The following is a 17,755-nucleotide window of genomic DNA, read 5'->3' on the forward strand; positions in this document are numbered from 1 at the left end:
TTGTTGTTGGAGCGGAAATGAGGGGCGGGTCCGCCAGCAACAGGAAGAGCGGCTGTTAATCAAGCCGCCGACTTTTGTTAGCAACAACATTAACCATTAACAGCTGTCCAACCAGTCCAGTTTTAACAGCTGTTATTAACAGCAGCAGCAGCCAGAAATGTGGCCAAGTTTGGGCAACACTTTGATATGTTGCTAAGCTGTGCAGCTGGGCAGCACTTGACCAACGCTGGCCACATGTTGCGGCACAGAGCAGCAGGGCAGCACTTCAGGCTGCATTGAAAGGGGGGCAGCACTTGTGCATATTTTGGGGCCAACATTTAGAGATGTGCTGGGCAGCACTTTCAGGTGCATATTGGGGAGCAACATGTTTGAAGCTGGGCAGCACTTAAAGCTGCTTGCAGTTGGGGCAGCACTTGAGTTTAGTTAAGCTTAAGGCAACATTTAGAGCTGCGCTTGAATGGGATCAAGGCTGGGCAGCACTTTCAGATACATATTGGGCGTTCATTTAGTTATGTTCAAAGCTGGGCAGCACTTGAGCTAAACTGAATTCATTTGTAACAATCCGCTTGGCAACATTGTTAGACTTGTTGCCAAGAGGTTTACGCGCAACAAATTCAATTCCCAAAACAGTTGCGGCCGCTTTTAAGGTCATAATTTTGTGCACATATATAAATATATATGCAATATATTTATCTATATATATATATGCACAATATTTCTGTATCGAAATTTGTGCTGAATGTGCAATGGGCGGGCACAAAAAATAAAAGAGAAGAAATGTGAAATCAAGCGCAAAAATTGCCGAGCGCCAATTAACGTAAATTTCAATTATTTTTGCGCGGCGAAAAAGTATTTTTCAAATTGCGCAAGAAATCAAAACAACACATGAAATGGAAATTGCAAATACAAATAAATCAAATTAAATATTAATATTAATAATAATAATAATAATAATAATAATAGTAATAGAAAAGGCAGCAGCAAGAAAGTTGACGAAAATGAGGCTGAGCCGAGGCATTTCTTATATATATATATATGTATATATATATATATGTGTGTGTGTGTGTGTGTGCGTGTATTTATTTATAAATATTTATAAATCTATTGCGCGTAAATCGGCAGCTTTTGTGCATCGCAGGGCGCTTCGAATTGTTGTCTTATTTTTTTTCTTCTGATTATTTTGCTATTGTTGTTGTTGTTGTTGTTGCCTGCATTTCAATTGTGTTTCTTTATTTTCGCACGCAAATAAAACTGGCGCCAAATGAAAAAAAACGACAACAACAAGCAGCAGAAGAAGAAGCAGCAGCAGCAGCAGCAGCAGCGAATTATAATAAGGCCGCCTGCTTGATAAACGTCGCGCGTCGTTAGCGCCACTTATCACGTATACGCCATGTCGGGCAATGCGGCCCCTGCTTCTTTCGCATATTGCTGCTGCCGCTGATACACTTGTTGTTGTTGCTGTTCGATTACTCTACTATTCTGATTGTTTTGGCTACCCTGTTGGCCGATGGCGTTGCCAAAGGCGAGCATATTAGCTGCGCAAACTAAGGGGGCACACACAAGGCCACAGTTTTTGCTGGGGCACAGTTTGAGAGTCATTGTGTGAGAGTCACAGTTTGAGAGTCACAGCTTGAGTGACACAGTTTGAGAGTCACAGTTTGAGAGTCACGGCTTGAGAGTCTCCGCTTGTCACAGTTTGAGAGTCACAGTTTGCGAGTCACAGCTTGAGAGTCACAGCTTGAGAGTCACAGTCACTCTTTGGCAGTCACAGTTTGGTTGTGTTGCACTTTGGAAGTCACCGCTGAAGAGTCACACTTTGGAATGTCACAGTTTGAGTGTCACAGTTTGAGAGTCACAGTTTGGAGTTCATGCCTGGTGAGTCATCGTTTGGTCTACATAGTTGGCGAGTCTCAGCTTGAGCATCACAGTTTGGCAGTCACACTCTGGGTGTATCTGTTAGAGAGTCACAGTTGGAGAGTCACAGTCACTCTTTGGGAGTCACACTCTGTGAGTATCTGTTAGAGAGTCACAGTTGGAGAGTCACAGTCACTCTTTGGAAGTCACAGTTTGGTAGTGTTGCACTTGGGAAGTCACTGCTGAAGAGTCACACTTTGGGATGTCACAGTTTGGGCTGCACATGTGGGATGTCACAGTTTGACAGTCTCCATTTGGAATAACCAGCTTGAAAGTCAAAGTCTGGTAGTCATACTTTGATAGTCACCAGTTGGGGTAAACAGTTGGAGAGTCACACTTGGAGGGTCACAGTTTGAGAGTCAATGCTTGGAAGTCACAGTCTAAGTTGCGGCCTGGCCTCAAACGAAGTGCACAGTTTGAGAGCGACAGTTTTGCAGTCTCGGCTACAGTTTGCACTTGCAACAGGGTATTGCACAGTCGTTACAACTGTCTACCCTAGGGTGGGTGGCTCCCCCCGCTTCGATAGCGAAATAGATTTGTCGCTGTGCTTAGTTAATTAGTTGTTGCTATTGCCTTCGATTCAAGAGCAACGATAAGCAACAGGCCCCAAAAACAAAAGCAAAAGCAAAAACAATCTGATATTTTGGGCGAGAGACACACGCACATACCCTACATAATGTACATGCCCAGCATACCCCATGCTTCAGCTGTTAGAGAGTAGCTTTAAGATGAAGTTCATTTTGTTAAACAATACTTAGATAATATTTCATTTGTTTTAATGCTATTGATGCTTGCTTTGCCGACTCGCTCGACTCTTTGAACTTCCTTGGATATATAGCTAATGCTAAATACCCTGTCGCAGCTGCTAAGCGGCATATTAGTTAACAAGTCTCATTTCTAACGATGCCCTCAAACCAAAACGGGTATCATATCTTGTGTTTGTAACAGGCAGTAGAAAGCATCTGCGAGCCTATATAGTATAGTATAGTATATATATTCCTGATCAGCAGCAATAGGCGAGTCGATCCACGCTTCGATCTCAGTAGCTTTACGAGCTAGGCAACTGCACGCAGTACGAGTTTGTTAGTTCGATAAACGATAACTTGCAATGTTTGCCAGCAATCGATAAACATTGTTATCGATAATTTCTTGTTTTTAGCAAATCTCTTAGCTCTTAAGAACTAAAGTCCGCAAATGTAGCTCAAGTAACTGTCGCTGCCTTTGCTGTCGGTGCAAGGGTATTGCCTAGTCGTGCAAACTCTTACTGGTCTTAACATTTTCAAGCCAAATAAGCAGAACAACTGGAATAGGCTTAAACTGGCACAGCTCAGCTTTTGCAGGGTAACTGCTAGTCGTGCAGCTGCTGCTCTTTTTTTTCGTCGCCTTTTTTTTTGGCGATTTTTTTTATTTTTTTTTCTGCTTTTTTTATGGGCTGCGCGTCGCCAACGTGCGATGTGTGGCGCCAAAGAGTTTAAAGTTTTAGCATTTGTAATTTCGTTTGTTTTCTTGTTGTTGTTTTTTCTGCTTCTTCTTCTAGTGTGTGTGTGTGTGCGTGTGTGTGCGTGTGTGTGCGTGTGTCGGGCTAATTAAAATATATTAATAATTTAACGCGCTTCGCAGCGATTTGCATACCGATTTTAGTGGCCCATCCAATTAACAGCGGCAGCAGCAACAAAAACAAAAAAAAAACCGCTAAAAAGCCAAAAATGCGAAGAAAACAAATATATAATAATAATAATAACAACAAATAAAAGCTAAGTCTAGCTGCTTCCTGCGAACAAATTGACACTTGTTGGCGCCGGCAACAACAGCAACAGTTGCTGCTGCTGCTGTTGTTGTTGTTGTTGTTGTTGCTTTTGGCTTTTATTTTGGTTTTTCTTGTTGTTGTTTGTAATTGAAAACTGCTGCCGGAAGCGGCTGCTGCCTGTGGCGCCAGCCAGCGGCAACATTTGCAGCTACAACTATGGCGACACCCCCTCAACCAACCATCCCCCTCTCCCCCTCAACCCACTCAACCATTATAAGGTCGTTTACGATGCTGCTGCTCCTCCTGATATAGGCTATAGACAGCGGCGGGCATTGACTAATTTCTAATATGGGCAAATGCAATTAGCTGGCGCCACAATTCCGCAAGCCAAATCGGCGTAAACAAAAATACACACACACACACACACACACACACACACACATAATATATATGCTTTTATAGCAAAAACAAATGCAACTGCATATTGGCATTTGAGAAAAACACTCAAATATTGCCATTTATTTATTATTTTTGCATTTTTCCATTTAGACACAATTTTTCTGACGATTTTCCATTTTCTTTTGTTTGATTTTCAGTTACCGAATGTCAATTTGGCAAAGTTCTGCGCGAATTGGGCTCCACTTGGTATGCGGATCTGGGACCGCCATTTGGCGTCATGTACTGCATCAAATGTGAATGTGTGGCGGTAAGTAGTCAAAAGCTTTCAACTAACACTTCAATTAAACAGAGCTTTAAGCAAGAGCTTTAAGCTGGCCAAAGCTCATAGAGCAGAAGATCAATACAAACTTAAGCACAGCTGAAGATTAAGATTGGGAATAAACTGGAAGTAAAGGCGATACGAATTTAGTTGAGCTTTGAGCTTTAAGCTTGGCTTGAAAGCTTTAATCAAATGCTGCGTGCCTTCAGCATTAGGCCTGTCTAAGGTTTCGCTGGCATCAATTTGACAGGCTTCAATTCATTTGAATTAAGCTCAAGAGCTTTTAAAGCTCAGCTTAAAGCTTTAGTGTAACAATTAAAAGGGCTAAAGGCAGTAAAGCTAAGTTTAAGGCGGCAGCTTAAATGAGAAAAAAGCTTCCGAAAGTCAAAGCTCCCACCAATTAAACAGCTTTTTACACACTGCAGACAAAACCAAAGCTTTAGGAGTTGCTCAAGCTGTAAAAGCTTACAGGAGTAAAAAAAATCAGCAGCTTGCTAGATGGTTGAGCTTAAAGCTTTTGCTAATTGCCCAAAAGCTTCAGCGAATTAAAATGTAGCCCATTAAGCAGCTTTCAGACTAAAAGTAAAGAGTAGAGCTTAAAGCTTTTGTGAATTAATTAAAGCTTTGAGGCGCTTTGAAAGTAGATGTGAGGGCAAATGCAAATGAAGACGAATACGAATTGAAGATACTTTTTGCAGCTTTTTTCATTTGTTTTTTTGGGGGCCAGGCCATGTGGCCGCTGATGGGCGGCCAACTAATTGACTAATGACCGCCGACATTTACTACACGCAACAACAACAACAAACAGACAGACAGACAGACAGACAATTGTGAGACAAACAACAAAGTTGCCAAAAGAAAATTATTGGCGAAAAATGTATTTTCACTTAAGATTGTGCGAGCGGTTCGCAGAGCGGGTTAGCAGTAAGACAAAGCGCATAATTAATGGCATTTTTACGCATGATTAATATTGATTTGAAAGCACTTTTTATAAGCGAGACAACGAGACAACACACATACGTATATATATATATGTATATATATATACCCTATAGACAGCGGCAATGGGCGAGTGCGAGAGCCTTGCCAAAACTCAACTAAAAACAAATTGTACATTGTGTTTGTTGTTACGATCGAGTTACGCAAAAAGAATTTGCATTGCGCATAAAAAACCAAAAAAACCAAGGCAGGGACAGAGACAGAGACAGGGACAGGCACAGGGGCGGCGCTTTGCTGAGACTAGAAAAAGGGGGGCGACTGCCCGAAAAAACAAGCAACAACAAAACTCTTGTGTCCTCGTTCAAGTGCTGCGTTAAGTAAAAATAACAACAAATTATAAAGATTTTATATATATAACGATTTCTTATATATGCATGTATATATATATATATATCCATGGATTATATATAGCCGTGTGTGCTTTACTTTCGCGCAGTTTGCATCCAGGCCCCAGAAAATTAATTGATGCCATAAAGTCTTGGCATTATTTTGTGGCGCTTCTTCTTCTTCTTCTTGTTGTTGTGCGTGTGCCAACGGCCAGACAAGCGTCGATCGCAGACAACCAAGCCAAACCCCCAATTGGTTGAGATTAGACCCAAAAGTGCTTCACACACAGATCAAAGCAAAGAAAACATGCAAGACCTAACTCCAAAATAGGCAAAGCTTGACCCAAGTGAAATGTGCGACAGCTACAGAAATTCAAATCTATTCGAAATACCTTCAAGATATGATTCAGTCCATTTCGAGGGGTATTCCATATTCAAGATAATCAAATACTCTCGACGGATTGGCTAAATGTCCTTGTGCAAATGCATGTAACAGGCAGAAGAAGGCATCTGCGAGCCTATATAGTATAGCATAATATATATATATTCCTGATCAGCAGCAATAGGCGAGTCGATCCACGCTTCGATCTCAGTAGCTTTACGAGCTAGGCAACTGCACGCAGTACGAGTTTGTTAGTTCGATAAACGATAACTTGCAACGTTGCCCGGCAATCGATAAACATTGTTATCGATTATTCTGTTGTTGAGCAAATGTCTTTGCAGTTGAGAGCTAGAGTCTTCCAATGTAGCTCAGGTATCTGTTCGAGTTGCCTTTGCTGCAGGGCATCACCTAGTCGTGCACTCCCGACTTGCTTGTTTGCATTCCATTGGATGATTTAGTTCATAGCCGAACCAACTCCGACAAGAACTAGTTCAAGCGTAAATCTCCGAGTTCGTCAACTTTACGAGCCAAGTTATGCTTAATTAATTTTATTTAGAAGTCTTTCGCCTTTTGCTTTGCTTTCTTTTGTTTTTGTTTTTTTGGCACATTGTTAGAGCTAATTGCAGCTTGGCACCTGCCCATCCGCACCCCCCTCTGCACCTTGAATGATTTTTATGTACTCATTAAAAATGGGTAAGAGGGGTATATTGTATTTGTGCAAAATGCAAATGTATGTAACAGGCAGAAGGAAGCAGCTCCGAACCCATAAAGTATATATATTCTTGATCAGCATCAATAGCCGAGTCGATCTAGCCATGCCCGTCTGTCCGTCCGTCCGTCCGGCCGTATGTATCTCAGAACTTATAAGAGACTTAGAGACTTGAAAGATGTAGATGCTCCTAGTTCCCGCGCAGATCGAGTTTGTTTCCGATAATCGATAACTTGCCCCGTTTCCAAGCAATCGATTAAAATCGATATCAATATCGTGTTTTTTGGGCAATTTTGGTAAATAATAAGAGCTAGAGACACCAAACTTGACATCTAGCTTCTAGAATAGAATATATATATGCATTTGATGTGGGAAGAAGAGGGTGCAGGGTATCGCCTAGTCGGCTGCTACCGACTGGAACCTCTTGTTTTTTTTATGTAGCTGTCTCGCTGGGCATGCGGTCAGTTGGCTGTTGTTTTGGTCTTCAGTTAGTTGCGTATTAATTAATTATAATTTATGTGGCTGCAAGCGTTATAAACGAGGCACATCATAAAATAATTCCTACTGGCGACTACTGCTCTGCTCTGTAAGAAGCGGGGTAGCTGCTGCTGCTGCCCATTAAAAGCGACAACATTGTCGGAGAGCCATAAAAATCAACATGAACATCAAACAGGCAAGAACGACACACACAAAAACTCTCAGCAGATTCGCGCAGATCAAAAATGAATTAATACAACAAAAAAAAATTGGGGGACAAAGAAAAACAAAAACAAAAACAAAAACAAACAAACTTGAGCATTATAAATATACTCAAATATTTATATTAAGAAAATCGCAGCTTGATTTAGTTCTAATTTTAAAGCAGGCGACGAGACAGTGCGAAAGAGGAAGCAACAGCGCCAGACGGCCGTAAAAAGGCCAACGACTTGCACATACCCTGTACTCATGGCAATTGCAGTAAAGCTCAATATATATGTATGTCATTTGTGCTAAAACTTAGGATGCACTTTAGATTAACGTTAACTAGGCCAGTAAAGAAAACTAGAGCTCTCTAGCTGCTCCGGTTGCCCAGTTCCGATAGTTAGTTCTTGAGTTAGGGGTAGCCAAAACATATATATGTATGCCATATGTGCTGAAACGTAGGATGCACTTTAGATTATCATTAACCAGGCTAATAAAGAAAACTAGAGCTCTCTAGCTGCTCCGGTTGCCGAGTTCCGATAGTTAGTTCTTGAGTTAGGGCTAGCCAAAACACGTCCGATGCAGCTGAAACTCGGCGCCCGCAAACCTGTTGCCCAGACGAACGCACTTGCACGCACTTTATGCTGGCAGGGTATGCCAAAGAAATGTTATTAGAAAATACAAAAAAGAAAAGGGGGGAAAGAAAACAAGCTATTGAGTCAGTTTTCAGTTATGCGAATGGCAGCGCTAATTAATTTTGCGGCTACAAAAATTATATAAAAAGTAAATAAAAAATGAATAAAATATACAGTAATGGCAACAGGCAGACAGAACTGACACTCAGCATAACTAATGAGATACAAGGAATCCAAAAAAAAAATAGAATACAATAATAATATTGTTATAGCATAAACAATAAAAAAAAAAAAGAACAAGAGCTGCACCAAAGAAAACTAGAAGACAGGCAACGACAACATGTTGATTTGCAAAAGTTTTTCATGTTTCTATCTTTAATCTATAATCTTTATATTTATACATACTTATGTGTGTGTGTGTGTGTGTGTGTGCTCTGCTCTTTCCAGATACCCAAAAAGCGTCGCATCGTTGCACGCGTTCAGTGTCGCAATATCAAGAACGAATGCCCGCCAGCCAAATGCGATGATCCCATCTCCTTGCCCGGCAAATGCTGCAAGACCTGTCCCGGCGATCGTAACGGTAAGTCTAGCAAAATAGATCATATCATAGATCATATCGTATTCCTTCATTTATTATGCGATATCATGGATCATATGATGTCATAAGCTAACCTAGTATATATTCTATGATATCTTAGTAGATATTTTCATGTGCTATCCTAGCATATCCTATCATATTATGTGATATCATATCATATTTCATATATTATATCATATCCATGTCATATCATATCATATCATATCTTATCCCACGATATTATATCCTATCATTTGATATCATATCATATGCTATCATACGATATGATACATACGATCTGCCATCATATCATATCCTACGATATCCCATCCCATCATATGCCATATATCATATCATAATATCATACCATATGATGTCCTATCGTTTGATATCATACGAAATAACATCATATCCTATCATCATATCATATTTTATCATACGATATTCCATTATATCATATCCTACGATATCCCATCCCATCATATCATATGCCATATCATAATATCATACCATATGATATCCTATCGTTTCATATCCTATGAAATCACATCATATTCTATCATATTGTGTCATATCATATCATATCATATCATATTATATCATATTATATCATACGATATGATACATACGATATTCCATCATATCATATCCTACGATATCCCATCCCATCATACCATATGATATCCTATCGTTTGATATCATATGAATATCATATCACATAATATCTTACGATATCCTATCATATCATATCATATTATATATCATGTTCTATCATATCCCATCATATCATATCCTAGCCTTCCATATCATATCAACATATCGTCATATCATAATCCCTTCATACATTCCCATAATCCCCAACTATGCGTAACTTTGTTCTTGAGAAGAACTTTCGCTCGCCTCTAGGCAAATATCGTGCCAAAGATATGCGTCATGTCTATGATATGCCCCATGGTAACCATGCAAAGAGTGGGATGGGGGGAGGGGAGGGTGTTCTGGTATATAGAATAAATTTGCTAAATAGCTCAATATTTTGACACATGCAATTGTTTGTTACGCAAAATAAATGAAGAAGAGCACAAGATGGAGATAGACGGATATCGAATGGGCTGGTTAGACGGATCAAATGTGGTTGTGGCAAAATGCTAAAAGCAAACAGATATAGATCTATAGATCCATAGATCTATGGATCTATATGTCTATGAATAATTAAGCGTAGCGGCAAACGCAGCTGTACAACGCTTTTCAGCGCGACGCGACGCGACGCAGACCATAAAAACCATCAGAAAAAAGAGGAAAAAAATCAGAGAAGACTAAAAACATGCTATACAAATACTATATGCATGTATGTAGACTATATAGATAGTGTATAGTTTTTTTCATTCTGCTGTGCTTGTGCCCCGAAACGCGTAAATTGTTTATGAAAAATTACTTGGCCCGAAATGAAGGTCAACGCTACGCAATTTATAATTCTTTTTTATGCCATTTTGTCGCCTCTCCCCCTCCCCCCGCTCTCTATATAGTGTGTTATATACAGACACAAGCTGTATATATCTGTTTATCTATATACAACATCATATTCCAATCTATACTTAGTATTCTTGATGTATGTTATTTCATTTTGTTGTTTTCTCTCGGACCATCTCTGCATTTATTTATTGTATTGTAGCATTCGACTTTTGCATGTTGTTCGATGTTCTCCAATGTTTTCTTCTTTTTCTTTTTCCTTTTGGCCATACAATTTATTTTATATCTCATCCCCAGCGGGGCGTGCGGGGCGTGCGGGGCAACTGCGGCAGACATCATGCGACAAGACCATGGGGAATATATGGCTATCAAAATTTTGGTATGTCCCCCATATCTGAGCAAGAGGATGCTGGCAAATGGGGGGTGGGGGGGGGGCTCACTGGAATTGGGCTACAATTCCAATTCGCTGAAAATTATGTTCTTGTTTTCTTTTAAAAGGGGCGGGGGGTGTGTGTGTGGGGGGGGCGGACACTGGGGACACACACGTGCCACATTAAACGAACGGATTCCATTGCCATTCTAGGTTCAAAGATAGCATAGCTATTAGAGAGAAAGAGAGAGAACAACTGGTCAAAGAGAGAGAGAGAGAGAGAGAGAGAGAGGAGGGGAGAGAGGGAGAGAGAGAGAGGGGGAGAGAGAGAGAAAGTTGAGAAATAAGCCAAAAAGACAAGTACATCAATTAGGTTTGAGGCTTATTTAAGCCAGGTGGCAACCACATACGCCATTTACGATAAGGTGGCAACCCTGGATGCAATAATAAGCACAAAGCAGGCAACTCTATCTGTCAAAAGCTTAATCGCAATCAGCTGGCAACTCTGCACAGAAATGAAAAAAAAAAAAACGTTTAACTAGGTGGCAACCCAGGCAAGTAGCTTAGGTCTCCAGACAGTCAGCAAAGTGCTGGCAACTCTGACAGCAGCTTAACGCTGGCAACTCTGTATATTTCTAAAAAAAAAACGATTAGTCTGTATATGTATGTGCAAGTGGCAAGGCCAAGCGTATATTTGCATAACTAGCTGGCAACCCTCAAGTGCGACAAGCTGGCAACTCTGTTTACAACTTTGTTGCAGCATTGTTGAAGAATTCGTTTGCGCCCAAAAGTGGCCTTAAAGCTTGGGCATGCTTATGGACACGCAGCACACACACACACACACACACGCACACACACGCACACGCACACACGCATAGCTTAAAGCGCGACTGAATCACAGGCAATTCTTGGGCTTTTGCTAATTTTCTGCATGAATTGAATTCATAATTAGAAAAAACTTATGAGGAAAGTTGCGTTGTGTGTGTGCCTGTGTGTGTGTGTGTGCCTGTGTGTGTGTGTGTGTGTGACATTTTTCACATAATCAAGCCAAGTGCTGTGCCTGAATTCCAGTCTGCGTCGCCCAGTTGCTGCCGCTGTGTGGCAGGGCCGCGCCGCCAAACTGGTTGCAACTGCCGCCAGTTGTTGCAAGTTGTTGCTGCTGCTGTTGCTGCTGCTGCTGCAAGTTGTTGCTGCTGCAGCACATCATTAGTTTCCGTTTTGCGGCAATTTTTCATTTGCTTATGCAAAGCCGTTGACCTTTGGCGCGTTCCTCTTTGACGAGAGCGGACGCAGCGAAAGATTTCACTTTTATGCCGCTGGCTCGATCGGCGGGGATGGGGAATGGGGGGATGGGGGAGGGCTGTTGCAACAAGAGGTTGGCTTAAATTGCTGCCACATCAAATTGCAGGCAGGCAGGCAGCACAGCGGCAACAGTTGCTGCCCGTTTGGCTGCGGCAACTCGTTTGCCATAAATAGTTAGAAGGCACGGGCGCGGCCCCAACTTGGCTCGCTGCATGCCGCATGCCGCATGCCGCATGCCCCACGTACATGCAACTGGCAACTGGCAACAGCGCAGACTTTGCTTTTGATTTACCAAAGTTATTTTGTTTTGCGCCCAACTTGGTCTAGGCCGCTTTTGTTCAGCTGCAGCAGTATACACACACACACACACACACACACACACATGTACAGGTGTATATGTATAGATGCATGTCCAGTTTAGTCGCTTGTGCATCTGCCGCAAACGTTGTTGCCACCAAATTGCCCATTTTTGGGGCTTGCCTCCAGCTCGGCTCGGTCGTTTCTCCGTTTCTCAGTTTCTCCGTTTCTCCGTTTCTCGTCTCGGCTTGTCTCTGCGCATTCCTTGGCATTAATTTATGCATTTTTTCGTTATTTTTATAATGACATAACTCGAGCATTTTAACGCTTATTAAATTATCTCATTTGCTGCCACAAACAGCGGGCGGTCCTCAGTAAGAGAGAGAGAGAGAGGGAGAGAGAGACAGAGCGAGTTGTGGTATGAGGTTAGGGGCAGGGGGGAGGCATACCAAACCTGGTCGAGCTGGACTATGGGCCAGGTAGACACAATAAAACTTAATGCTCCTTGGCAATCGTTTGGCACAACGATCGATCGACATCTCCTGCTCCTGCTCCTGCTCCGTCTCCTGCTCCGTCTCCCGCTCCCGCTCCGATAAGGTCGTGCCGGGATCTTTGGATCTTCGGGCTGCGATCTGCTGGCGTCCATTAAGTGCCTGACAATTCAAGTTGATGACATCTTTTGCCGTCGCCTCGTTTCCTTTTTCGAGCATTTTATGGCCAAATCGAACCCAATCGAACCCTGACGAAGGATCGGCACACACACAGACACAGACAGTGGAAAGAGAGTGTGAGAGAGAGGGGGGCGAGAGCGATTTTTATCGCTGGACTCTTGGCTAATAAAATTTTCAACTTTATCTTGATCGCGCGAACGGCATCAAGAACGGAACTGTCTATTAAAAACAAAAAGATCCCATTTAGATTGTGTGCCTCCAGGTAGTTAACCAGGTGTGTGTGTGTGTGTGTGTGCCTGTGTGTGTGTCTGCGGGAGCTTTGGTTTCCCCTTGAACCCTGCTCTTTAAAAAAAGAAAACGACAAAAAGCTTTTACTCTCCTTATATGCCCGGGCGAGCTTTTGCTTAATGCATTTCAATAAAAGCTTCTTCTTTACTTAAAGCTCATACAGGGAGCGTATGCTTTCTTTCTCTCTCTCTCTCTCTCTCTCTCTCTCCTTCTCTCTCTCGCTGCAACAATTCTTTCGCTGCTGCTTCAAAAAGCTCTAAAAGCTTTTAAGCCACACGCAACGCTTCAAATTCGACAACAACAACAACAACAACAACAAAGAGAACGAGAACGAGAACCAATCCAAATCCATCCAATCAAATCGAATCGTATCGAATCGAATCCAATCAGCAATCAGTTAAGTTCTCTCTTCATCAGAAAATGCTAAACGCTGCGAGGAAACGCTTCGAATAGATCATTTCAAAAAAAAAAACACTTTCAAAACGGTTTATTGTTGTTGTTCTTCTTCTTTGTTTTTTTGTGTACATAAATATATCGATTCTTTTTCGTTTAATGAGCTGCGGCAACTGAAAGAGTGAGAGAGGGGCGTGGGCGAGGGGAGGGGGGGGCGGGTCTGCTGGAAGCTACATACCAAAGCGTTGACTCAATGGCCGAAGGTGTCGCTTGTCTTAGCCCCTGGCTTTGTCGGCTTCGGGCTGAGCCCTCGTTTCTTCCTCACGCTCTCACGCTCTCATGCTCTCTCGCTCACTCCCCCTACCCCCCGCCCCCTGCGTTTCAGCGTATTTGTCATGATGGGCAACGTGTCGTCGTCTTTGTGCGCACCAAAACTCATTTATCTTGACTTACAAAAACGGCCAGCAGCAGACCGAAATAATAACAACAACAACAACAACAACAACGAATACAACAACAACAACAAGCACACGAGAGCCACACACGACAAGAAACGACAAGAAACGACAAGAAACGACAAGAAACGAAACGAAAATTCATTCATCTGCAATGGCAGCGAGCGCGAGTCAAGGGCATGGAGTTGCCGGGGTGCAAGGAGGGGGTAGGGCGGGTGGCCTGGTTCAGCCTGAGGGCAGGATCGTGTGCGCAATCTGCGGACCATCGCCAATAAGCTGAAGAATGCGACGCAGACGACGCGTCAAATTGAAAAACGCAGCACAAAAAGCAACACAAATAGTGTGGGCGAGCGGAGAGAGAGAGACAGAGAGAGAGCAGCATGCTGAGTGGAAGGGGGACAGGCCAGCCGCGCGGCTTTCGGTCAGAAGTGGCTCGTATTAAGATCAGGCGATAAGATCGGACAGCCGAAGACGACATTGGAAGGCGCACACAAGCACACACACATAAACGACCGCAGCATGCTCTTGGCCTGCAACGAACCTCAACCTTAAGTCTGCCCCCCCTCCATGCCCCGCTTACCGCGCACAAGCGCTGCGGCCTCGGCTCAATAAAATGCTATACAAGGTGTCAGATTTGTCGCCCTTCATTATGCGGCAAGCAGCAGTTTTTTTTCTTTTCTGCTGCTGTCGCAGTCGCAGTCGCTGTCGCTGCTGCTTCTTCTTCTTCTTTTTTGCGGCTTAAGAGCAGCGTGCGTGTGTGTGTGTGTGTAAACGAAATTCCAATGCAGCAGCCGCAGCTTTGGCTTTAGCCTTTTTTTTTGAAGCTGTTTTCGAGCAGCTCCTTTATTTTTTTAGCCGTTTTTTTTTCTTTTGCTTCGTTTGTTCTGCTTTTAATCAGCTTTGGCCTCTAACGAAGCTGCTGTCAATCAAGCGGCATGTGTGTGCGTGTGTATGTGTGTGTGTGTGTGCGTGCGTGTGTGTGTGCGTGCTGTGCCTGTCACATCCGGAAATGTCCACCTACTTTCACGCCGCATTTGCCTGGCTCTGTGTGAATTTCTAGGAATTCCTTGGCTAGTTTTGTTTTCTTTTACCTGCTCAATTTATGCACGATTAATGAATGCCACCTGGACAGGCACACACACACACACACACACAGTGAGAGGCTGATCCGTCTACCTGTGCTTGTGGCCTCTTTTATTCAGATTCATTCATTCGTCGGGCCATTCATTCGTCGGGCCCTTTGATGCCATTTAGTGCTATCTGAATTCCATTTAACTAGAGCATTTCCTTCCAACCTTCAGCTTGTTGATCCTCTCATTGATATTCTTCTTCTTGTTCTTATACCATTCCAGATACGGATGTGGCTCTGGATGTGCCCGTGCCCAGCGAGGAAGAGGAGCGCAACATGAAACGTAAGTACACACAATCCCAAGCATCTCAAGAACTACATCTATATAATGGGGCAGATATATATATATAGTCGATTTTGATCCTAAATGAAATCTTGTTGGACAATTTCTTAACTACTTTTCTCATGGAAGAACTCAAGCCTGTTCCATTTCGATCTAATATAGTTTATTATATATATATATATATATATGCTTTGAAAACTGAAAGATAACTTCAAGAACTCAAATATAGTTTCTGGATCGAGCATTTCTTGGAGAAATATCTTGATTTTGGAATATAGTTTCTTAACGAAATCATCAAGAAACCCATTTCTCTCGCGTTAAATGATATGAGAGCTATATGCTATAGTAGGCTGATCCGCTCGCACACGTAATATGCCACTTCTGCTGTTCCCGGGAGCAGCTGTACCCAATTCCGAGCATCTGGCATGCCAGAGAGTCGAGTTACCTTAGAACAAATGCAGTTACAATCGCCACAGCAGGTGTTATATGGGAATGAATAAGCAGGAAGACATTCACACTGACACGGATTCATTCACATTTTGGTTACGTTCCATTCACAGATTACGCAGCTCTGCTAACGGGCCGGACATCGTACTTCCTGAAGGGCGAGGAAATGAAGTCCATGTACACGACATACAATCCACAGAATGTGGTCGCAACGGCGCGCTTTCTATTCCACAAGAAGAATCTATACTATTCGTTCTATACATCGTCGCGCATTGGACGACCACGTGCCATTCAGTTTGTGGACGATGCCGGCGTCATACTGGAGGAGCATCAGCTGGAGACGACGCTGAGCGGCACGCTGAGCGTCTATCAGAATGCGACGGGCAAGATTTGCGGCGTCTGGCGACGCGTGCCGCGCGATTATAAGCGCATCCTGCGCGACGATCGGCTGCATGTTGTCCTGCTGTGGGGCAGCAAGCATCAGGCGGAACTGGCGCTGGCCGGCAAAATAGCCAAGTATACGGCGCTGCAGACGGAACTGTTTAGCACGCTGCTGGAGCCGCCGGCTCTGGCCGGCGGCAAGCCGGATCCGCAGCTGGCGGGCGCCGGCGGCACAGCGATTGTGTCCACCAGCAGCGGCGCGGCCAGCTCCATGCATCTGACACTGGTCTTCAATGGCATCTTTGGCGTCGAGGAGTATGCGGATGCGGCGCTCAGTGTGCGCATTGAGCTGCCGGAGCGCAAGGAGCTGATCCTTGATGAAGTGACGCGTGTGCGCAAACCCTCTGCCGAGCTCAATGTGCTGGAGCTATCGTCGCCCATTTCCATACAGAATCTGCGCCTGATGTCGCGCGGCAAGCTGCTGCTGACTGTCGAGTCCAAGAAGCATCCACAGCTGCGCATCCAGGGCCATATTGTGACCCGGGCCAGCTGTGAGATCTTTCAGACCCTGCTCGCTCCGCCGCATGGCAACGAGCTGAGCACTCGGAGCAGCGGCCTGGCCTGGGTCTATTTGAATACGGACGGAACGCTGGCGTACAATATTGAGACGGATCATGTGAATACACGGGATCGGCCCAATATCAGCCTGATCGAGGAGCAGGGCAAGCGCAAGGCCAAGCTGGAGGATCTGACGCCCAGCTTCAATTTCAATCAGGCCATCGGCAGCGTCGAGAAACTCGGACCCAAGGTCCTTGAATCACTCTATGCCGGCGAGCTGGGCGTCAATGTGGCCACCGAGCACGAGGCCAGCCTGCTACGCGGTCGCCTGGTGCCACGCCCCGTTGCCGATGCACGCGACTCCGCGGAACCAATCCTGCTGAAGCCGCACGGCGAGCACACCAGCCCCGGTCTGGGCATGGGCATGGGCATGGGCATGGCCTGGATGTCCATCGATAACGAATGCAATCTGCACTACGAACTGACGCTGAGCGGCCTGCCCAACGCTGGCCAGGATCTGCAGCTATATCTGGAGGAGAAGCCCATCGAGGCAATTGGCGCGCCCGTCACACGCAAGCTGCTCGAGGAGTTCAACGGCGGCTACCTGGAGGGCTTTGTGCTGGGCATGCCCTCGGCGGAGCTGATCAAGCTGGAGACGAGCGTCTGCTATCTGGAGCTGCACGCCAAGCACAGCCATCAGCTGCTGCTGCGCGGCAAGCTCAAGTCCACAAAGGTGCCCGCCCATTGTTTTCCCATCTATACGGATAATAATGTGCCCGTGCCGGGTGATCATAACGATAACCAAATGCTGACCGCCGAGAGCAAGTGCTTCCATTCCGGCCGCTTCTACAACGAATCCGAGCAATGGCGCAGCGCCCAGGACACCTGTCACATGTGCGCCTGCCAGCGTGGCCAGGCCAACTGTGAGCTGATCAAGTGTCCCGCTCTCAAGTGCAAATCCGGCAGCGAGCAGCTGCTCCAGCGCGACGGCGAATGCTGTCCCAGCTGTGTGCCGACCAGACGCGA

At 44.4% G+C, this 17,755-nt stretch overlaps 1 protein-coding gene across 1 annotated transcript in view; it reads left to right on the forward strand.

The window, feature by feature from the left end:
* The window catches only part of LOC115769066 (dorsal-ventral patterning protein Sog), a 30,262-nt gene that overhangs the window by 11,019 nt on the left and 1,488 nt on the right, over window positions 1-17,755 (forward strand). Inside the window, exons 2-5 of the mRNA XM_030713780.1 lie at window positions 4,258-4,367; window positions 8,559-8,691; window positions 15,284-15,343; window positions 15,904-17,755. The exon at window positions 15,904-17,755 is cut by the window's right edge and continues 505 nt beyond it. Of these exons, the coding sequence (XP_030569640.1) occupies window positions 4,258-4,367; window positions 8,559-8,691; window positions 15,284-15,343; window positions 15,904-17,755 (2,155 nt within the window). The remainder of the gene's footprint in view (window positions 1-4,257; window positions 4,368-8,558; window positions 8,692-15,283; window positions 15,344-15,903) is intronic.

Source organism: Drosophila novamexicana, unplaced genomic scaffold (assembly GCF_003285875.2).
Source record: "Drosophila novamexicana strain 15010-1031.04,08,12 unplaced genomic scaffold, DnovRS2.1 tig00002249-arrow-arrow-pilon, whole genome shotgun sequence".
Classification (NCBI taxonomy): Eukaryota; Metazoa; Arthropoda; class Insecta; order Diptera; family Drosophilidae; genus Drosophila; species Drosophila novamexicana.